At 33.9% G+C, this 24,343-nt stretch overlaps 1 protein-coding gene across 7 annotated transcripts; it reads left to right on the forward strand.

Moving 5' to 3' along the window:
* The first annotated feature begins 521 nt into the window (after nucleotides 1-521).
* Nucleotides 522-20,615, forward strand: LOC101742598 (zinc finger protein pita). 7 transcript variants are annotated; one of them, XM_012692400.4, is made up of 28 exons: nucleotides 522-832; nucleotides 1,487-1,657; nucleotides 3,308-3,454; nucleotides 3,711-3,804; nucleotides 6,217-6,400; nucleotides 6,924-7,047; nucleotides 7,977-8,116; nucleotides 8,646-8,731; nucleotides 8,860-8,971; nucleotides 9,781-9,995; nucleotides 11,052-11,152; nucleotides 11,273-11,351; nucleotides 11,468-11,523; nucleotides 11,603-11,669; nucleotides 12,723-12,880; nucleotides 14,282-14,345; nucleotides 14,860-14,975; nucleotides 15,110-15,207; nucleotides 15,475-15,652; nucleotides 15,754-15,857; nucleotides 16,565-16,652; nucleotides 17,312-17,436; nucleotides 18,029-18,176; nucleotides 18,612-18,692; nucleotides 18,858-18,918; nucleotides 19,000-19,118; nucleotides 19,797-19,884; nucleotides 19,971-20,615. In XM_012692400.4, the coding sequence occupies exons 1-28, from the start codon at nucleotides 677-679 to the stop codon at nucleotides 20,045-20,047; spliced, it is 3,237 nt and encodes a 1,078-aa protein (XP_012547854.1). In that variant the 5' UTR covers nucleotides 522-676; the 3' UTR covers nucleotides 20,048-20,615. The 7 variants fall into 7 exon arrangements, with proteins under 7 accessions (XP_012547854.1, XP_012547855.1, XP_037871584.1 ...); XM_012692401.4 differs by having other exon boundaries at nucleotides 19,797-19,878; XM_038015656.2 differs by having other exon boundaries at nucleotides 12,750-12,880.
* Nucleotides 20,616-24,343: the final 3,728 nt, after the last annotated feature.

Genomic DNA, 24,343 nt, shown 5'->3' on the forward strand with positions numbered 1-24,343 from the left:
TGCTTTTCAGGATATTATCAAAATAACCTTTCTACTCATATCTGTTCATAAAATATTTATAGCTACTGATACCATGCACCACCCCACGCTTTTTTTACACTAAAATATTTTTCTCTTACACTATTTTTAATTCAAATTTATTAAAATTTATTTTCTATTTTTTAGTTGGATTTTCTATAAAAGCGTATTTTGTTAGTTTTTTTAAACTACTACTTATTTTTATTTTTTTAGGTGAATTTCTATTTTTTCAATTTTTTTTCATTTTTTTTTAAATATTGCATTGTCATTGGTCCATGTATACCATCTTTCGAGTTAATCCGACGTTTTGAAAGCGGTCAAAATCATGTTCAAAGATTCCGTTACAAACATACCTACATACGTCTGAAGCTAATAAAAGCGTATTAAAAAAAACAATTCAATATTTGTTACATACTTAACGACATCTATTATTGAATAGACTTGTAAAAATTCAAATGTTTTCGAACGTGAATGAGCGCTAGTATCGCCTTAGTTCAAACTTTCACCACTTGGCACATCACCTATTGACAAACGTCACAGTTGTGGCGCTAGTGTTCGGCGTTCGTTTGCATTATTTTACTGTATAATTATAGGTTAGAGAAAAATTAAAATCAATTCTGTTACAATTCAATCAAATGTGTAAATAAAGTTTGTGAAAATGGACTCAAGAAAAGAATCTTTAAGTACTTTAAAAATTTGTAGGTTTTGTCTTTCTCAAGATGAAACACTACTTACAAATTTGTACGAAAAAAATCGAGCGCCAAAAAATGCTATAACTCTACAACTTAAAATTTTGTCCTGTGTTGCGATTGAGGTATGTGATTTATCTTTATTTGAATTTTGTATAATCGTTTAATTTATTCTAGTATTTTTATAAATACGCCATCTGTAATACATTTTGTTTGTGTACAAAACTTATAAACGTCACAACAACAAAGCTTTGCTGAATAAAAATCGTGTCATGATTATTTTATTGACTGTATCGGTCAAACTACTTTTCAGTTGATCCAAAATTCAAAAAGATTTCTCATGCATATTTTGCTAAATAATTGAATTACCGCCACCTGGTGACTAGAAAGCTACATTGAACATAACAAACTATGTGAAATGGTACCTACTTAAAAAAGGACAAAGAAATAATATCTTTTTATAATATGCAATGGCTATAAATACTTTAACAAATTTAATTAGATGTTTTATTTAGACATTAATAAAATTACTTTTGCTGTTTCAAAACTAAGGTATTCCAAACATCGGAAATAATATAATGAAAATAATAAACGCGATAATAACCCGTAAAAGTAGTTTTAATTTCAATATTTTTTTTTTTAAAACAATTTACAGTGCCACTTCACACTACTATGATAAAAATAAAAATTATGTACTTATCATGTGTTTAATTTATTACCAAAACTAAATAAAAAAGATATGTATTACATTTAAACCAAACAAAATTGTATATCCACAGGTTTTCCCTTCGGATAAAATGCCTCCATACATATGCACTCGCTGCAAGTTTTTCATGGACCTCAACTTTGAGTTCAAGAGAATCTGTCGGTCAGCTGATGAAAATATACTGCAGTTTATTCAGAATGGAACAACATTAGAATCCTTAAATTGGCCACCCTCTTTGAAAAAGGTTTTTAATTTTTTTATGTAATATAAAAAAGGAATATTCATAACTCAAGTACCACTTAAGTATTTATTAATTATAAAAAAAGATATGAATGAATACCTGCAAAATTTACTGTGTCCTAGATGTGCATTAAAATTACGGAGGGGGAGGGGACTTTTGATATGATATATTAAAATGATCTCTGGAAATCACAATATAATTGAAGGAAATCTCATCAAAGTGTTTAGAAGTAGAACAAAAATGTTGATATTATCTACAATATTTCTTCTGCCTAAATCACCTATGACCAAAAAATTATAGTTTGTGTAATTACTGGTGGTAGTAGTAGTGTAATTACTGGTGATGGTAGTAGTAATGCATTTCGGTTTGATGGGCAGGGCAGCTATTGTACTGTTAAAATTGAGACCTTACAACTCATGTCTCTGTGGGTTGCGGCATTTACTTTGTAGATTTATATGGGCTCCAGTAACCACTTAACACCAGGTGGGCTGTGAGTTCGTCCACTCACCTAAGCAATAAAAAATAAAATAAAATAAAAAAATTGCAATAATGATTCTCATTTATTATCTGTCTAGTATAATAGTTTCCACTTGGAGTGAAGTTCTTTGTAGGAACACTATCTTGCCAGTAGTGCCTGTGTTGAGCTAAATTAAGCTGTTATTGTTATGGGCAAATTGTCAAAGTAGTACAAAAGCATAGAAGATACCCAAGAGGAAATTATAGTTTGAAAGTCAATTGGTATTATATATTATGATGTTGGATGTACCATAATAGGTATCATTACCTCTAGATTTACTGTATGCCATAATACCTATTTGTAGAATATTGAAGAAAGATAGTTTAGAATACCAATTCCAATAAACCAAACACTGGCATCCCTCATAAATATGGTACCTGTAAAACACCTTTCGATATTACATGGTACAAGAATTGAGAATAATTATTATTGTAACATGATTTTAATATAACAGATATTTTTTAAATTTAACATTCGATGAAGATATGATTTTTCCATGAATTGAGTTCAATAAATAAAATCCCCAATTTTATGTTACTGAAAAATCTCATTGGATTTTGAGAAGTTAAAGTAAAGTGTGGGTATGGTTTTGTTTTTTGTAAATTAATTTTTTTTACCTTTTGGAAAGTATAGTGAAAAATGAAAAAAGACAATAATAGCCTTTTTTACAAGTTTATAGGTGCATAATAATTATTATTTAAATTTGTGGTATGTAAACAATGAAGTTGGAAAGTTTATAGTAAATCTAATTTTAGAACTTAAATTTAGATGTCTGACAAGATCAAGAGGCAAAAATTACAACAAAAATTTATTTAACATGAAGAAAAAACTGGAATTTTAAATCATATAAATTGTGAAGAAAGGCCAAATACGTTTCATATAACACAGTTTCGGTATATTATAACACAAGATAAGACCTCGATACTACATGGTTCGAATTAACCGTATTATATGAGAGATGCCTGTATTGTTGACATTCCCATGTCTTAGAACTGTGGCATCATGAGAAGCAGGTCCGTCATAGTAAAAAACACTTAGATTGGTGAAGTCCATCTAAGAACAGTGCTTATTAAACACATTATTATGTTTGTTTTTGTAAATTAGTTTAGTTTGCTACAAGACTTGAATTTTTTTAGATTTTCCAATTGAAAAGTAAAGGTAAAGTTCCAGCTGAAGTTCCTGTCATGAAAACTGTAATAGAAGGCGGTGCTACAGTACAGGTCTCAACTCAAGATCTCTCTGACACTGATATGGAGGATGACGAGAATGTCTACAATATCAAGGTTCATAAAACTTTTGATTCAAATTTTATAAACTTGATTGAAATAAAAAACTTCATATTCACTAGCAACAAGATAGTCCAGTGCTTTAAAATCTTTCATAAAAGGCTCTAAAGCCACCACACTGTACAGCAGCTGCCAAATTTTATTATAATAATGTCCTTATATAGCTGCTTGTAATAAAAATGAGTAAAATTTGTGGTCAATTTTGATTATACTTCATAAAAGGCATACACCATTATTTTTTTACTATTTTCAGATAGGTGACGGTCCTGATGATGAAAGCAACAGTGCCCGGATTAAAGTGATCACCACTGACAATTCTAAAGAAAAAACTAAATCTTCTAACAAAGGTAGACTTATTTTCATATTCGAGAAACAAAAAGAAAATCTGAACCTGGTAAATTTCTTGAACTCTCAGAACTGGTCCATTTCTTTTTGGGCTCTCAAACTTACAATATTTGCGTGTGTTCATAGCTTTGTTTCATTATAGTTGTGTTTTATAAATATAAAATGCATGTTTAAACAATTTGAAAGCTAAAAGATAAGCTTTTTATTTTAAAATAGTTAAAAATAAATGTATAAACCAAAATCAATGTTTATTATAATTTTACAGCTAATTTAATTTATTAAAAGGTAAGTTTATAGTCTAGATCAGCAACTCAACCCGTGAGTGCATTGCGACATATTGGTGTGTTGCAAGCTCTAGTCAAGATTATCGCGAGATTTTCAATTATAATATTTTTATGTGGCCCAGGATGTTAAATCTCTGGGGTGCATACAACTGTTTACTAGATTTTAACTGTACAACTGTATTTGGTACATTAATCTTAAATAAGTTAATAAATGATCCTGCCTTCACACTTTTAATAGGACTTTGAAAATGTTTGCATCTAAGTATATAAGAGTGTCACGAATTTGTAGAGTATGTTAGTGCGTCACTGAGTAACCAAAGTTGAGAACCGCTGGTCTAGACTACAAAATGTAAGTAATTATGATTTGCAATAAATACCGTGCACGATCATTTTTTTTTTTCTATCTGTTTAGTGATGTTATTATGATTTTCTGTACTTATTCGTTTTTATTGTTAATTAATGGTGTTTTTTGTTGTTGTCACATTACGTTACTGGAATTCTGTGTATGTACAAGTAGCGGGCATATTATTTAAGTACACCTAATATAATATTAGATACATGGCCGCCTTGAGAGTGATGGGAAATAATTAACACTATTTGTTTTTTATTTGGCCCCATAAATGCTTGATTTTTTAAGCTTTGTGATATAAAAGGGTTGTGGCGGATTGTTGAACCTTTTCTTGGAGATCTGATTAGCTCGATCGCACTATATTGGCAAGATGTGGAGATATCTGCTTTATCTTTTACGCACAAAGTAATATTGCAGGTTGATGATTAGCTCACGGTTTTTACATTTGAATGTTTGTTCACGTTTCGGTATGAATGCACCAAACTTAAACTTGTCATTAGAAAAATAAAAATAAAACACCTGAGATTTTTTAAACAATAATACTTATTTTTTTATTATTATTTTTTTAGCTTAGATGGGTGGACGAGCTCACAGCCCACCTGGTGTTAAGTGGTTACTGGAGCCCATAGACATCCACAACATAAATGCGCCACCCACCTTGAGATATAGGTTCTAAAGTCTCACGTATAGTTACAACGGCTGCCCCACCCTTCGAACCGAAACGCATTACTGCTTCACGGCAGAAATAGGTAGAGTGGTGGGTGGGGACTCACAAGAGGTTCTACCACCACTAATTACGCAAATTATAATTTTGTTGCAAATTTAATAAATTTTGCAAATTATAATTAGTTGGGAAAATATTTTTTTTTGCCTAAGTAAGTCAATTAAATGTAACTTCAAAACTACATTCTACTTTTGATTATGACCTATCAGAAACCCATTCTCTCGACGGCCGAAATAGTTTGTCCTAAGACCTCTTGTTACTTTTAAGCAATGCCGTGTGCATCATGTTTCCGTTCCGGTCATCGTCCTCATCGTACCCGTCGCTTGCGACGAAGGGCTGGACGAGCCAATTAACCCTCAGAAGCAGACCACTGAGTCTCTCGGCGGATCTTCTCATTGGGTCGCGTTTCCGATCCGGTGGTAGATTCTGCGAAGCACTGCTCTTGCTAGGATCAGTGTTAGCACCACTCCGGTTTGAGCCCCGTGTGCTCACCTACACGTTAGGGTGAAACTGATATAGCCTCTCAAGCCTATCAGCATAGGTAGGAAAAAAAAGTTTTCTTATCAGAAATTCCGTGTCAAAATTCCGAATGCGCGCTCTTCATAAAAATGCTCTACTCAACATATGTACACATTAGTAAAACAAATTTTACAGCTTAATCTCGCATTTTTCATTATATAGCTATTTTTACTTTCATTATATGATGTTATTCGTCGACCGTTGAGTATTGTGCTAACCGTGACAGTATTGTCGTAAAAATAGTTTTAAATGGGTTTAAACCACGCGTGAACCGAAGAAAATGCTAGCATAGGTACACATTGTAAAAAGCGACTTGTTTGTTTTGAAATGTTGTAAGAAATTGTTATTCGGAATTTCGGATACGAAAATCTCATCAACGTAAGCATAAGCACATTTTACTCCCTTCGATAGCATTCCAATATTGGGTAGATTAAAAAAAAACATTTCTTTCCAATAATAAAAAAACAGGTTTAAAAAAAAGTATTGTATTCGTGCAGTTATTTCTGTGAAGTGTCAGCGTTAATTCTCATTACATCAGTGCGTTCGAGATGTGATACAGATTATGAGGAGATTGACATAGCTCTACACAAATCGCCAGCGAGCGATGACGCGTGCTGGCCCTGTGATGAATGCGACAGCACTTTTCCCCTCCAGCAATTGTTTGAGCTGCATAAAATGACGAAACACCGACCGAGAACGGAAACGTGCAACGAGTGCAATGCGTAAGTTCTTTTGCTTTTTTTTTTTATAATTTGTACTTTCCGACTTTCAGTATTTATGCCAGAGATCACTGAAAGATGTTAACGAAAATTGTACGCTTGAATAGCTGTACATTTTTAATAAAAAGAAAACAACGATATTTCCTTTAGAAAACTGTAATTAATGATGAAAATTGCAATGTCAGACAGATCGGGGACAATGAACAAACTATTACTTTCTTCAAGCTTAGAAGCGAGAGTCTAACACACAAAAATATAAAACAGTAAAGAAATACAAGTTTTGTGCTTTATTAGCATAAGCTGAGAAAATTTAAGATTTTAACTATTTTCAATGACACTGATGAACGAGCTCACAGCCCACCTAACATACAGTGGTATCCGGAGTCCATAGACAACGTGAATATTATCACTCATTTTTAAAAATCAGGTCGGAGTTTCAATTGTATTTTCCGGCCATATGTGTATTGAATACAACAAGATGGTAACTAAAAAATGACAAGAAAAACTTATTATTTATTCTTTTCAGAAAATTTTTCAACAAATACGATTTGTCCGTACATCAGCTTCGGCATTCGAATGAAATGTCGTTTGAATGCATTGCGTGCGATAAAAAGTTCAAACGACAAATTCTATTAAAAAGACATGAAAAGGTACGCACCAATATTTTCGAATTAAGATTTAGTCATCTAATTGATAATGTTTATTTATATATATTTTTATATGTATATAATTATGTATATGTATTTATTTAAGTACGAGTATATGCATATATTTCAGTACCTAATATCAGTATAACAATACACCTACCAAGGTTCATCTCTGCACTCCCCTAAGCTAGACTGGCAGAGAATGCCTATGGCATTAAGTCCGCCTTTATACTGTCTAATATATAAAGTTTTAAATAAACAAAAAAAAATTTGAAAATAGTAAATTTTTATGTTTAAAAGCAAAATGTTAATTTACATAAATATACGTATAAGTATTATTTAACTATCTTAATGAAAGCCTAAAAAGTGTCTAACATTTATGTTTAACCAATATAAGATGGAATCTCAGTTCAAATATATAAATTCTGAATTTAACGTAGGTTGTGTAACTATATAACACAAATTGTAAATTGCATTTATAATAAATAAAAACAACGTAATTTTTTTTTTAATTTATCATCAATTTTTTTAAAAACGTCGCTTTTTTTTATTGCTTAGATGGGTGGACGAGCTCACAGCCCACCTGGTGTTAAGTGGTTACTGGAGCCCATAAACATCTACAACGTAAATGCGCCACCCACCTTGAGATATAAGTTCTTAGGTCTCAAGTATAGTTACAACGGCTGCCCCACCCTTCAAACCGAAACGCATACTGCTTCACGGCAGAAATAAGCAGGGCGGTGGTACCTACCCGCGCGGACTCTCAAGAGGTCCTACCACCAGTAAGACTTAATAACTAACAGCAACTCCGTACTCGAGCTGTTATTCACAGGCGCTACACAGTACGTACTGTGGTAGTTGCGTGAGGCATATGACCAAAAGTGATCCCCAAGCTATCTATACATATTATTTAAGAAAAAAACTTGTTTCAGTTGGTACACCCAGATTTACCTCAGCAGTCATGTCCTAGTTGTCCAGCCAGTTTCTTATCGATAGAGGAATTGGAGACGCATCAGCGAAAACATGCCCACGCTCAAGCCCGACCATTTTTATGCACAATATGTGATAAAAGGTAAATAACATTTTGCGCCTAGATTTAAATTTACTCTGGTGCGGACCTCGAGCTCATGGTGCTGGTTAGCTGTGACTAGAGAAAGACACTATAACTTGGCTCGTTGCAAGGCTGAGGCTCCCAAGTGACAATTGTAATGAAATACATTACTGGTGGTAGGACCTTGTGAGTCCGCACGGGTAGGTACCACTACCCTGCCTATTTCTGCCGTGAAGCAGTAATGCGTTTCGGTTTGAAAGGTGGGGCAGTCGTTGTAACTATACTGAGACCTTACAACTTATATCTCAAGGTGGGTGGCGCATTTACGTTGTAGATGTCTATGGGCTCCAGTAACCACTTAACACCAGATGGGCTGTGAGCTCGTCCACCCATCTAAGCAATAAAAAAAATTAACCCTTGAAAAGTATATTTTGCGTTATCTTGTTACAAGAAAACAGTTTTGAATATAAAAAAAAAAAAATGTTCCTAAAGAATACCGTAATGTTTGTTGTAGTACTTGACCCGGTTAATGGATTATTTACCTTTGCAGGTTCCCAGAGAAATCTACTCTACAACGCCACATAGACGCGGTTCATAATGCAAAGCAAACATTCAGCTGCGAATATTGTCCACAGCGTGAGTCCGCAGGAAGACTTACGAAGATTTACTAATGTTATATTTAAGTGAAAGCTATGAACAAACGCAAATCGTACTTCTATCCTAAACCCTATACGCATATAAATGTATTTCCTTTTTCTGTTCAGGTTATTCGTCAATAACTAAATTGACGAGGCACGTACGGACCCATGCCGGTCAGAGGTCGTATCCTTGCAAATTCTGCAACAAGAGCTTTGTAAAATCGCACCATTATACTAGGTAACGCAATTATTATTTTTTTACTTAAAATAAGTATAACAAATCTCATAGCACGTTAAAAGAAAGTTTATTTAAAAAATTAAATCAATATAAAAAATTTAATTGGACCATACAACACAAGGACTCGTAACGTCACCAACCGTTATGATTGGAAATTTAAAAATATCAATATAACCATAAAATAAAGTTATTATTGTTTACATTTATATCTGAATTTTAAAAATCGTTACTATAACTCCGAATCAATATATCAGGTAGCGTGCAGCTGCTATGTTGTGTCCTGTTCTACCACACGAACTTCGGACTCTACTCTTCTCTCTCGCACTTATCAAATGGCTAAAACTCTAAAAGTTTTTAGCTAGGTAATAGTACTTTAAGTATGATTTTTTGCAGGCAAGTCCATATTGCCGATTTTGTGATAAAATAATCTAAAATTTGATATAACTCTCGATAAGTTAGCAGATCGATGGAGTCACCTATATTGATTTACCTGTTCACAACTGCTTGCCATGTAGCCATATACAAAAATGAATAGGCAAGCTTACCTAGGCATATTCTGTGTGTTAAAAACTAACAGTGAAATAAAATTCATTAGGTTGTCAAAAGAATGAAAGTGATAACAAAATCGATTAAAGTTAATTTAATTAAAAATAGTCATGAGCACTTTTAGATAGGCAAGTAATTATAGGCATATTTGTTTATAAAATATATTTGATAAAAAATAGTCTCATCTGGCTATCAGATCGGTGAAGGTCGATCTCTTACGGCTCTTAGAGCATGTGGATTGTGAAGGATTGAGTGGGTTGCAGACACCTGCGCGCGAAGCACGCGTCGCAGAGCGCGAGCCGCGCCGAGCCCGAGGAGCAGTTCCGCTGCGAGCAGTGCGACGACGCGTTCTCGACGCAGGACGACCTCATCTACCACTCCGCCATACACGCCACGCAGAACCTCATCTGTCCGCTCTGCCAGGAGAAGTTCGACGACGTCGACGCCGTCACTGCGCACATCAAGTCGCACGTCAACGGTGAGATGCGCTATGACATGTCCTTCTTCAAACGAGGCTTGTGGAGAGTATTAAGCGGTAGGCAGCGGCTTGGCTCTGCCCCTGGTATTCCTGAAGTCCATGGGCGACGGTAACCACTCACCATCAGGTGGACTGTGTGCTCGTCTGCCTACAAGGGCAATAAAAAAAATTAGATTACGCGCTCATTTATTATTAACTATTCAAACCCAAAAACCTCGAATAAAGTATATAATCGTCTTTTGTGTATGTACAATTTCCTAAAATATTCGAAATTGAGTTAATATGCGGAATCATTTGGTATCTATCACCAGTATTATTCTCATAAATACTGTCAAAAGAGCGTAGTTTAGTTTTAGTTTTTTTTTTTTTAGTTTACCTCTGTTTTGACTACTATTAACAAAATTAATACATAATTTTATCTTACTATAATAAACAGATAATGTCACTGGTAAAAAATAAATGTTGCAAAGATGATTGATATTAAAAGTATAACATGTTAAACCTTTAAAACACTCTCTTGTATAATTAGTTAGTTTTGAGATTATACAGTTTTAATGCGAGAAGACGAAATTTTCAAAAAAGTTTACATGAAGCTTGGATAGCAAAATCTTTAATTTCTTCCATTCCATCATTGGTTCAATTTGGAATTAACAAGTGTTAATATAAACACCTAAAAAGTACCACTCGTAATTGTACTGGTAGGTCGTATTGAATTCCCGCACGCGCAGATGTCAGGCTGGGGTAGTCCTGCCTTTTGGCTCTAAAATAATCGTGTGTTCCTGTTTGAAGGAAAATTCAATGTACTTGTAAAACTTCGAACTCGTGTCTCGAGGACCCACATTAGACGACAATTATGTCGTGATATTTCTGAGCTCCTGATTACACTCTACACTGGATAAGCCATCAGCTCACTCGCATATCTAGTGCTATAAATTTTGAAAAATTGCGTTTATTTTAAGCACCAATAAGTTCAAAATTCTAATTAAACATCCCAACTGTTCCAAATACAAATCATGATGCCTACGTCTATAATGAGAATATATTATTGTATTTCAGGATTAGAATTCATGTGTGACTATTGTGAATTAATATTCACCGAAAGAGAAAAACTTGATAACCACGTGGCAACGGTGCACGATGAAGAAATCATTAGTGAGGTAATTTAATGCTTTAATTAATTATAGCGTGATGATTTAAAATAATAAAAGTATAACTATGGATTAGATATAATAATAGTATAAAAGATATGTTTACTACATATCTTTTATCATTAATAGGTTGGGCAGGACGATTCTTCAATTGAAATGGATGCAGAAGATGCAGAAGAAGAAGAAGACGATGACAACCCTATAAATTGTACGTAATTTATAATCTATCAAAAAAAAAAGAAGATAAACACATATTGCTGTTTAATTAATTATTGCGGTCACTAAATAATTTGTTGATTTAAGATCTTTATAATTTGATTTCAGTGACCGAGGAGAACGGTGAAATGGTCGTGGAAATTAAGAAAGCTGAGAATTTTATGGTAATTTGACTTTAACTAAAGTTACAATGTTGAGTTTCAACATTCATAAAATGTTTAAATTTTTTTAAATATATTTCAGCTTGATACCTACAAAGGTGAGGCCGATCCGGGAGTCACAGTGGACAACACAGAACACAATTCTGAAGGTAATGGATCTTAACTAACAAATTACTCATTTTCTTTTGTTTTGCTGAAACCGAAATAGTATGCCTGTCTGCAACGTAGCTCAATATAAAATTATAGCGACCCGCCCTCGCTTCGCTTCGAAAACTGTAATTTATTATTGATTTCTCCACTATTTAATGGATGTTATTATACATATAAACCTTCCTCCTCAATCACTCTATTTATTAAAAAAAAACCGCATCAAAATCCGTTGCGTAGTTGTAAAGATTTAAATGTAGTGATGTTCTAATATTTATGTGAAATTTGCAATTCAGAAAACCTACACAAAATAAATGTTTGCGTAGTGTCACTAAAGCAAAGTTTATGACAGCGACAGCTATCGTAGAACAGAATATAATATAACCAAAAACCAAATCGCACTAGCGTCATCTTCAAACATGCCTCATACAAGCACAACAAATTCACAAGAACATTTGGATCGTCTGTCCACCATAGATATTATCATTGTTTCTGGTGGTAGGACCTCTTGTGAGTCCGCACGGGTAGGTACCACTACCCTGCCTATTTCTTCCTTGAAGCAGTAATGCGTTTCGGTTTGAAGTGTGGAGCAGCCGTTATAACCATACTGGGACCTTAGAACTTATATCTCAAGGTGGGTGGCGCATTTACGTTGCAGATGTCTATGGGCTCCAGTAATCACTAACACACCAGGTGGGCTATGAGCTCGTCCACCCATTTACGCAATAAAAAAAAAGAAAATATTACTACTATCTTAATGAGCAATTTTGATCTATAATGACGAAAGTGACAATTTGTAGGTATGAAAAAATGAACTTTACCAAAACCAACATGAAAACCAAGATTGCATAATGAGAATATGAACTTAATTTAATAAATTTAAAGTCATAATAAATAAAAATGAATTCCATGTACCCTGTTTTCATTATTTTAGCTTGAAGTCCAGTGCTCAAGATGACGTAGAGAGCGGTGCTACAAAGTAACTCTCGTTGTATCTGTTAACGTGAATGTTGACGTTTCGTGCTGGCTATAAAATAAAAATAAACTTGTTACAGATTCAGAAATAGAGATGACTTTCACAGACATGTCCAGAGTGGATCCTGTAACTGGTCCTATTAAAGATGAATTGTCTGAGAAGCAACCCAGCCCGCCTTCCGCGGAGCCAGTCACACTGAAGCTAAACGAGCAATCTACTGAAAAATGTGAAAGCCAAGTAAGAGTTTGGAACTTTATCTTGATAACAAAAAATCACAATTTTCAATATTGTTGTTAAAATAACATTAAAAAATAATAGTTTAAAAAAACTAAAAATACGCTTTATATAAAATTCAAGTAAAAAATAGAAAATAAATTTTAATAAATTTCAATTGAAAATAGTATTAAATATATTTTATTATTAAAAATAGCGTGGGGTGTTATCAGTTATAAATATTTTTCTGACAGATATGAGTAGAAAAATTATTATTTCAATAATATCATAAAAAGCACCTTACTCTTTTTTTTAAAATAAAATATATTTTACACTATTTTCAATTTAAATTTATTAAAATTTATTTTCTGTTTTAGTTGAATTTTATATAAGGCGTGTTTTTTAGTTTTTTTAAAACGATTATATATTTTTAATTTTTTAGTTAAATTTTCTATAAAAGCGTATTTTTAAAACTATTAAGTACTTTAACATAAATTCCTGCCTTATCGACTATAGATAAAAATTATATAAATTGGCAAAAATCCTATTTTGCAAATTGAATAATAGAATAATCTTATCAAATTAGTGTATTGTCGTTGGTCCTCGATAAATCGAGAAAGTTTGAATGAAATCTGGCCGTTTAAAGTGGGGCAAAATCGCGTCTAAAAGAGTCAGTTACAAACATCCAAACATACATACAAGTGTAGCTAATATAAAGCGTGTAAAAACTATTTCGAATCAATCAATGTGCACTTTGTGATTTTTTTGTTTTCTTTCCGACATTAGAGGAGCTAAATAGTGGTTACACGGATGTCACGACCTCACTTATTACATCATTAAGATGAAATTGATACTAATCATATCATCACCCATACATATATATAAAACGAAAAACTTTGTATATTGAGTAATGTAATGTCAATAGACTATGATATTAATTTTTAAGGTAGTTTAATAACATAAAAGTACATATTATTATCAGCAACACGCTTCGTCAAAAAGTACAATACTTACTACAAGCGTCGTCATAAGTAACAAGTAGACTATTTGTAATCCTGTGCGATTAAAATAATGTATTAAAAAAATTATATTACTTGGAACGTCAATTTGAAATTGATTTTATGACTGAAAATAATTGAAAGTTTATTTTAACCTAACGGCGAATTTTTCTTGTAGAAACAATTTTCAGGTTATAAAAAGTACCTATTTAGGATGTTACGTTATAGATATATAAGTATAAGTCGTTGATCGACTTTCAAATTTGAAGGTCACACGTCATCGCACAGTTTGCTTGAGACTTCAATCTCATGTCTCAGCTGAATAACTCCAATAACTTTGTGATATCTATGGGCTGCCGTAACTACTTAACGTCAAATGCTTGTATATAATTAATATAAATAATTTCTCTATAACATATAATTTCAGACGGCGAGCATACTTCGCAAGGCGGAAGAAGTGAAGAGAAAAACACAGTCAAAGATAGACGCTCGTGAGTACATTGCATTAACTATATACAAACTAAATAAGCCATCTATGAATGACTTTAGATGATTGCTTGTAACGATTATAGGGAACAATGCACCTATAATAAGCATAAGGTATATTTTGTTGATTTGCTAAGTTGCCCTAACACCAACCGCGTCACACGTAATTGTTCAACCCAACTTTTAATCGACATAGATTCCAACAACGAAACAGCAAAAATACTTAACATTATAATTATCTAGAGAATAACTTGTCAGGTTTTTTTTTTAAATATTTCCTAAAAAAATTTCATACAAGCAATTAAAGGGACACGCAACGTGACTTGGGTTCAATAATGTTAAATTCAATTTTTCACATGTATTTTTTACTATGAAACTAATTATCAATGTACTTAATGTAAATGACAATTCTTTGCGTTCGAACTACATAAGACAGCCATATAAGACAATCCGAAAAACAATCCAGATATAAATTAATAACAAACAGCTATAAAAAAATGTTCAATGAATACTTTTCAGCTCAAGAAAAAAAGGATAAACCAAATAACAATAACAAAGTGGAAAGCAGTACGCCCGTAGGCGCCAGTGACAAATCACTACGATTGCTGGAAAAGGAATTACAAGATCTTAAACGGGTATGTGTTTTACGATATAAAAAGTCGCTAATCTGATTTATTTCTCTCTATGCTACCCAGCACAGGGTTTCCCAGACCGTTGCACTGATTTTAATAAAAACTTTAAAATATCGTGACATTTTTTGTCCACACAGACAAACACGAGATCAGAACCATTTAAAACATCAACGAAATCCTTAGAATCTTTAAGGAGTAGACGACCGCAAATTCACACTTCAACTCCAAAAACGAGGTAAACAATTGTAGTATTGGATTAATTGGAAATATTTCTGGATCACTTTTTCATTTGGACGTAAACATGCCATAATTATGATATTAAGCCCTGAAATTAGACTTCTAATGATATGAAATCTGTTATTGTCAATGTTGAAAGAATCTGAGACCCTCGATTCGAATACTCATACTCACATTTTCTCAGCAAATTCTTGATTTTTTATATATTAATCATGGATTTCACTGTTCGAATGAATATGCATTACATCTCATTTTCATACTACAGACCGGTCGATGAAAAGAAGCCTCAATTGGTGCAATCTAAATTGACTCTGATCAATAAGAAAATCCAAGAGAAACGAGCTTTGACAAAAGAAAACAAAGAACCAAAGGAAGCCAAGGATACAAAAAATAACTCGAATGCTAAAGACGAGAAGGAAGTAAAAGAAGTGATTAAAGATAAGGTTAATAAAAACGTTTGCTAAAAATGCATGTAATGTGTATATTACAAGTGTCGTATTTTTACGATGAAACTTTATGTTCGTACTTTATAAAATGATTTCAGACTGGATCTAAAAATGGCACAAGTGAAAAACGTGAGGACGGACCCGTCCGACGATCAGCTCGACCCTCTAAAATCAGAGACTACGCTAAAATGATCCGAGACAAGTACGTATATAAATATACTAATATTTATACAGGGTTGGATTAATACTTAGATTATCAAGTATAAGTAAACAAGAATAACAGAAGAAAATATTTTTGTTAAGTGTACGTAAACGTCACGAATACGAAGATATCTTCGCTGAAGTTCACAAGTTCTTTATAGTTCGAATGAAAGTATTTTCACTTCACAATAGTTTATTTAAATGTTTTAACAAATAAATACAGAAAATTTCGGTTGCACAAAAATAAAACTTAAACATGAGATCGCGTGATATTGAGACGTGGCGGCCGAGTTGAAATTGCGCGTGCGTTCGCCGTCAGATCGTGGCTCGACTAGTCGCTGCGACTGAGCGCAAGCGATTTTGTATTTTACAATACGAGTACTGAGTAGGTATCGTTCCTACATTCGCCATTATCCGTTTTACAGATTTTACCATTTTGCAAACTGTAAAGGCGTTAATCGCTCGAATTTCCTCTCATAATCATATAATCGGGTTCGATATTTTTACGTACTTATAATTCATTAAAACCTTGCTCTTAATATAGTATAAGCCGGCAACTTCACCTAGAGTGCCAAATATTCTATTTCATCTGATAAACGACACTACCAAACCAAACCTACAAAAGATTCATTCATATTCATTAAGAATGTCCTACCTAACTTGTTCGTTATTAAGGACCAAGACTTCAATAATATGTTTATGTTACAGTTCTCAAAATTCAGACTTTTCTAATGAAGAATCTGACAACGATGATTCCGATGATAACGAGTTCAAGGAAACTGAGATACCTCCCGAGGTATGATCTTTAACTTGCATTAACAATTTACCGACAACATAATCATTTGATTTATTAGCTCTTAGATTATTGGCTAATGTGGCAAATAAATACACATCTTATAATACTGAAAGCATGTATACATTAATATTAATTTATATTTATTAAAACAGTGTACATAAATAATAGACGTGTTTCCAGCTATTGTACGTATAGTACGAAATGTTTTGATATTTATTTACATTTATTCTATAAAATAGTGTACATAAATAATAGACGTGTTTCCAGCTATTGTACGTATAGTACGAAATGTTTTGATATTTATTTACATTTATTCTATAAAATAGTGTACATAAATAATAGACGTGTTTCCAGCCAAATTTTGTGATCACTACCAAAATATGTGTGTTAAAGTTAACATGTTTAATATAAATGGCTCGAAACATGTTTTAATACAATTTATTAATTTTATTTAAGTGTTGTATGAAACCACTTATACCAAATTTTATTTAGTGTAACAATCAATGGACATCTTGTATACATTTTACTAAACTGACATGGTATGGAGCATTACAATTGAATACAATGTATTTTCACGTGAGTGAAATATATTGTCTAGGACTAGGAAGGAAAATGTATCTTGGAAAACTAGGTACTTAAAAAATTGTTACACATTTTAGACCCGTATGAAGCAACGAAGAGCCAGTGTCAAACCAGTGGTAGTCGCAAAACAAGCTCAAACCTCTTCTGAACCGACACCCACGCCGCCCAGGAAAAGGGGAAGACCACGTAAAGACTCAAAATTGTAAGTTTTTTTTTTTTATTGCTTAGATGGGTGGACGAGCTCACAGCCCACCTGGTGTTAAGTGGTTACTGGAGCCCATAGACATCTACAACGTAAATGCGCCACCCACCTTGAGATATAACTTCTAAAGTCTCGAGTATAGTTATAACGGCTCCCCCACCCTTCAAACCGCAACGCATTACTGCTTCACGGCAGAAATAGGCGGGACGGTGGTACCTACCCGTACGGACTCACAAGGGGTCCTACCACCAGTAAGTCTTCATTTATCTCCAACTCTAAACACTTTGTAAGATAATGTATTGAATGCTTCTTTTTTTATTAGCCATTCGTAACGTGACTATATACAGATACCCATATAATTAAAAGTTATAGTGGGTAGTAGAAGCAAAGAAAAACAAACAACAATAAAGACTTAAATTCGTATAAAATGCAATTGAATTACGGCATATCTTTTTAACTGTGTCTTTTTGTTTCTGATGAGAAGCTACGACTGTGGAACCGAAATTAAAATAGAGCTACGAACTTCAGATGTATAAAATTGTCACCATTTCTTTAGTTAAACCAAAATAATATAGAGACCAATGATTTATAGGCCCCCTAAAATCAAGAAGGAAGATAAAGCAGAAACCAAAATTGAACAAGTAAATTTGGAAAAATCTCAAAAAGATAGTGATAGCAGCAAACTTGATAAAGTAACATCAGAAAAAGAGGATGGAAGCAAATCTGACCTAACGGACAGTGTAAGTAATTAACTCAATTACAGTGTATTCATTATTTTCGTTAAATTGCAAACGACGGCGTGCGTGCCAACATGCGCCACTAACAGAGGTTCCATTTCTGTTTTGTTGGTAGCATTTTTTCTTTAGTGGGCAACTTCATTTCTGTTAATTTTGTATCACGGTGCGCGCGCATCGTAAAATATCACTCTCATCAATTTTTCATAACGCGCCTAAAGAAGTACAACTTCAAAAAAAAGGAATTAATATGAAACTGTCGTGTACGTATTGTGGACGACGCTTTATCATTGCATCACAAATTTGTATATTTTAGAGATAAAGCTATAGATGGTTATTTGTAATGTTAAAAAAAAATTAGTAACATATTTCTTCAAGGTGACTGCTTTTTAGTCTAATGGCGTATGAAATTTAATCTAACGTGTATTTCTCACAATTCAGGAATCAGGCAAGCCGAACTCTGATCAAAACGCACCGGGTGGAGTTTTGGTCTCTCCTACGACAGGACAAACACTAAAGAAGGTTCCTAAAGATATTTTAGATGTATATTATTTTTTCTGCTTTTTTTTTGTTCAATTAATGTGAGCTACAATCTGAAGTTTAAAAATTTGTCCACATAAAATCTACTTCCTATTTATTATTACTTCCGTTTGTCCTGAATAAAGAAATAATAATTACTTTTGACAGGTACCAATCAAGGCACTTCCGCCAGGAGTAAAACCATTACCTCTACTGGCAAACACGAGATGTGAGTGTGGTGTTTTTTTTTTGTAATTGACCTCCCCTGTAACGGTTTACAAAAATTAATTTATTTGTAACTTTGTAACAGTGGGTAGCGGCGAAGTCTGTGAAATGCAAATAGGAAAGAAGTTAGTCAAAGTACAAAAGATAGTTATGACCAAAGCAGAAGTGGAAGCCATGGCCAAGAAGGGGCTCGTCGAAATGAAGGTAAAACGAGTTTATTATTCGGAATCATTATGAATCTGCTAATTATCTTTGTAGAAGCATCCTCATATAATTTCTCAACACCAGAGGGCGCTAGCTTCATCTCGCTTAATTTATTTCTTATGCACCAGTTCTTTTTTTTTTTCTACCTAAGCTGATAGCCTTGAAAGGCTATATCAGCGTCGCCTTAACTAGTAGGTGAGCTCACGGGGCTCAAACCTGATGACGTTGCTAACACGAACCCTAGCAAGAGCAGTGCTTCGCAGAATCTACCACTGGATCGGAAACGCGACCCACTGAAAAGATCCGGCGAGAAACTCAGTGGGCTGTGTCTGAGGGTTAATTTACCCGTCGAGTCCTTCGTCGCAAGCGACGGGTTCGACGAGAACGATGACCGGCACCAGTTGTAGGGACAAACGAGTTAAGGAAAACCTATGGATAGGTACTACCACCACCGTGTCTTTGCAATCGAGCGTTCCGATTTGAATACGGGACAGCCGTTGAACTAATTAATGCAAATGAAACTTAAATTTCGTGCCTCAAGATGGGTAAACAACTTTTCGTTTCAATGTATATAAGCCCGCCGAACATCAAATGGGCAGTGGGTTCATCAGCCAAACTTAACTAATAAAAAGTAACCTATTAATTATCTCATGTATAATGTAATGATCCTTTTTTCAGGACGGCACGATGGTTTTGAAGCAAGGAATAAAAATACCAACTGCAGATAACAATACGTTAAAATCTACATCAATCGGAGAAGGTTACGGTAATTTTTTTCTATAACACTCCTTATTCAAAAGACACAACGGTTTCAAAGTTTAATTGAATTTGTTTTATGTGCTATTGTTACAGAGGCGAGCAAAGAATCTCCTAAAAAAGAAAGGGGTGCACCCACGAGATGTGACATAGGCGACGATTCCTTGAAATAATTTAAAAACATCGCCTGATTTAAATGAAATTTAGAATATTTTTACTAAATATCTATTCAAACATTGTGTAAAGAGACCGTTCTCGAAGCGAGTTAATCGCATAAAGATATTCATTTACTAAACCAAGCTTAGATACTTTTTCATGAACTAGATTATGCTTTTCAATTTTAATTGTGAATAATGCAAAGACTTAGTACATACATATATAAATTTCGAATGTTTTTTACTATCATGTTTGGTATTCTATCAAGATTGTCGCCTGTAATTTTTGTCGAGAGCCCGGTTCTGAATCACCCCGCGGTGCATCTTAATTTTGGCACTTATAAAGTCATATTATCATGAATTGTTATTTACATGAAATCTTGATTTACCAATACTTTTATTATTTGTTTCTATATAAAAAAAAATAGGATTTAATTAAAACATAGGAACACACAAGATATCTTTTGCACGTAATTAAGTCATACATTATGTATTTTGTGTATGTATGTGTGGGATGCACTAAAAAGAAAAATGTATTCATTCATCTTAGCCTGTAAGAAAATAAATTATAATGACAGAAATTGCAGTTTTAGTTTTATTGTTTCAAAAATGCAGAGAGTAACCATTTTCAGGTCACACATATGGCAACATCGACGAATCTAATTTGATTCTTCATTAGTAACCAACATCGTTTTCAAAGTTCCATGTGCATATATTATACCTACGCCAGATGCTCCACGGACATTAGGCACAAGTAATTTCGCTTTTCAATATGCTTAATATGCTATAACATCCTCAAGGGGCTTAGTTTTAGGTGTTAATATGCCTTGGTTTTGCGAAAAAGTATGCAGAATATGAGTACGTAAAGACAATTCTGATTTAAAATTAACAATTTGGACATATTCAAATCTTAATCACAATAAAAATATTGTTTTTCTACGGCAATCACAACCTCAAATTATCATCAAAATTAATAATATCTAGCTATTATTATTTATGTTTTTACCGTTACCAAATATAACATTACATTTCTACTTAATACAGTGAAATTAAATCTTAAAGTCGATGGAAACTTTAGTCAATTTCAACATTCGAGTAACAGTAAAAATAGTTCAAGCGCTTTTTATATTGCAACTAACTTATGTTTTTCGGTATGACAGCACTTGGCTTCTTGTGTTGCCGTTATTGTCATTGTCAAGGATAACAATCTTCATTTAATTTTATTTTATAAATACATATATTAAGGGTTAAAGTATGAATTTGCCGATTTGTACTGAAAAATTGAAATTCGTTTTTTTTCTTCATTTATAATAACCGGCAAACTTCTTGAGCATTTGTTGACGTAGTGGGGGTAAGTTTGCGCATGGTACACTCACGTGCAAAAACATTACTTACTCTGCGTCATAATGCTATTAAAATTATTAAAATCAACATATGTATTTATTTATATATTTATTAGAACATCAACAAAACATATAGGTTAATAATTGTAATAATTTAATCTTGGGGTAAAATAGATATTCCTTCTATTAAGTCAAAACTAGAGCTGTTGCCAGGTCTTGGTTCAGTTGAAGCGAAACTGGTATTTGTATTTTTTTTTCGTTATCATAATCTTGACCATCATCATCATCACTGTTTTCATCACCCGAGTCGCTATCATCGTGATGAGTCGACATAGGGCTCATGGGCGTAGTTTACAACTCGGTCGATTCGGTCTTCTTTTTTGTCTATAATTAATTATTTTTTGAAGATAATCGATTCGTAGTAATCGAATGTTACTTTTTTCATTTACCAGCTTCCGATTATTTTCTGTTCTTTTTTTCCATCTGAAGCCTAGCTCTTTCATAATTCGTCGTAAGCTTCATTCCGAGCCATTAAAATTTATATCTTCTTTAAATGTTTCGAAGCCTTTCTACGGTACGGAGTTTCGCTGCTTGTTATGTAGTTATTACGATTACATCTTTTTATTACAGATTGAACGAAACTATCCATTCCGGTAACTTTCTTCTTCCCTGATCTTTTCTTACCCGGAGTCCGCAACACGGCGAGCAAGCCAGAGCGTTTAGCTTCGTTAATAATGCACCTAACAGTACTCACTGATGTTTTTGTTGCTTCCGAAGTCTGTTTTAATTTTTCCATATCATTCTTCCCCTGTTTTATAATGAAGCAATATACGTCGTACACAAATTTTCTACCCTTTCTTTTAAGTACTACACCAGTTTGTCACGGCATAGTGTATGTGTTATAAAAAATCAACAAATAGCAATGGCAACAAAGTCCACAAGCAATTATAACAAATAACTTAACGATTAATAACGATAGACTTTCCACTGTACGCTAGCGTACTTTTGGGAGCAAGCGGAATGAGGGCGCGGTGCGGGACGCAAGGTTCGACTGATCTACCAATAACGCGCTCGATACGATTTCCCCTGCCGTCGCGCCTCACCCTCACCACCAAAGTGATCTAAAATTCGGTTCTGCGCAGTCAAGGTCATTTGCTCAAGAAGTTTGCCGATTACTATAACATATTTATTTAATCAAAATATCTACCATTATTATCTATACTATACATAGCTGCCATCTAATAGGAATGTCTTTTATGCTTTTACGATAGAACTCTGGTGATCTAGATTCTACAAACTGTGTGAAAGCATTTTGTACTGCCTCATGGGAAGAAAACATATCACGTAGAAAATTGTCCAAATCACTAAAAAGGATAGTCCGCTGGAGCAAGATCTGGCGAATACGGAGGGTGACGAATAGTTTCTAATTGCAGTCCCTGTATAGTTAAAACGGTTTCTCGTGCTGTGTGAGGTCTCGCCTTATCATTGAACAGTATTGGTGAAAATCGATTCATGAGTCGGGGCTGTTTCACTGCAAGTTTTGCTGTCATTGTTCGAAGTTCGACACAGTAGACATCTGCCGTTATTGCTTGACCAGATCGGAAAAAGCTATAATGAATAACATCATGCTGAGACCACCAAACAGTTACCATAACCTTTTTATTGCCTAAGCTTTGCTTTAGGACACTGTTGCGGTGTTTGACCTGAGATCAGCCATTGCATTTTTCGCTTACGGTTATCGTAAAGAATCCAGTTTTCATCACATGTAACAATTCGAACCAATTTTCCTTCATTTCCGTATCGATTCAACAAGACAACACAAGTTTCACTACGCGTTTCTTTCTGCAGATCAGTCAAATCATGAGGCACCCGTTCTTCATTTTTTTTTATCTTGATTTGACGCAAATGAGTCAATATTGTTGGTAACGTAACGTTAAACCATGCCGCTAATTCCTGGGTAGTTTGGCTCGGATCGGCTTTCCATCTCTTTTAATTCATTCTTATTCACATGTGTGGGCGGTCTTCCATGTGGTTCGTTCTTCTATTCTATTAAATATGTTGAAAATTTCCATCACGAAAGCTTTTAAACCAAAATCGCACGGTGCGTTCATAAGCAGTCCCCTCTCCAAACATTTACATTTGAAGACACTAAATTAACATATTTAAAATTCACACGACCCGACTCCTCGCGTTCCTGCCAAATTTAATATCCACCTTTGAGAACTTACAATCCCGCAACTGTTGTTAGGTACCATAGTCACAGGCTTAACAGTCATTGCTCTTTAACAAATTACAATTTCATCACAAATTCGTACATTTAGATAACAAAAACGTTTTCCTCAATTTTTTTAACGTATCTATTCGTCGTGAGGACAATAATACAAAAGGGTCAAAGTTTTGGGTAAATATTGGCTCAGGCCCTCATTAGGTACTTTAGATAAGGTGTTGAAATATCCATTAACCACGCTTAATGTACCCAATTCAAGCGAGGCTATGATCTCACATACTTATTGAAGTGGTGTCTTTTGTAGATTTAACTCGAAAGGATAGATCCAGATGTACTTGCATAAGACATTAGGCAAGTGCAAAGGCAAGGCACGGTGAAGGAATAACATTGTGTAATAAAAATCAAACCCGCAAAATTATAATTTGCGTAATTACTGGTGGTGGGACCTCTTGTGAGTCCGCGCGGGTGGGTACCACCGCCCTATCTATTTCTGCCGTGAAGCAGTAATGCGTTTCGGTTTGAAGGGTGGGGCAGCCGTTGTAACTATACTGAGACCTTAGAACTTATCTCAAGGTGGGTGGCACATTTACGTTGTGGATGTCTATCGGCTCCAGTAACCACTTAACACCAGGTGGGCTGTGAGCTCGTCCACCCGTCTAAGCAATAAAAAAAAGGTAATTTTACAAAAAAAAAAGTTAATTTTTGGGCAACTGACAAATAATTCTGTTGGTACCATCGTAGCAC

Source organism: Bombyx mori, chromosome 15, assembly GCF_030269925.1.
Source record: "Bombyx mori chromosome 15, ASM3026992v2".
Taxonomy (NCBI): Eukaryota; Metazoa; Arthropoda; class Insecta; order Lepidoptera; family Bombycidae; genus Bombyx; species Bombyx mori.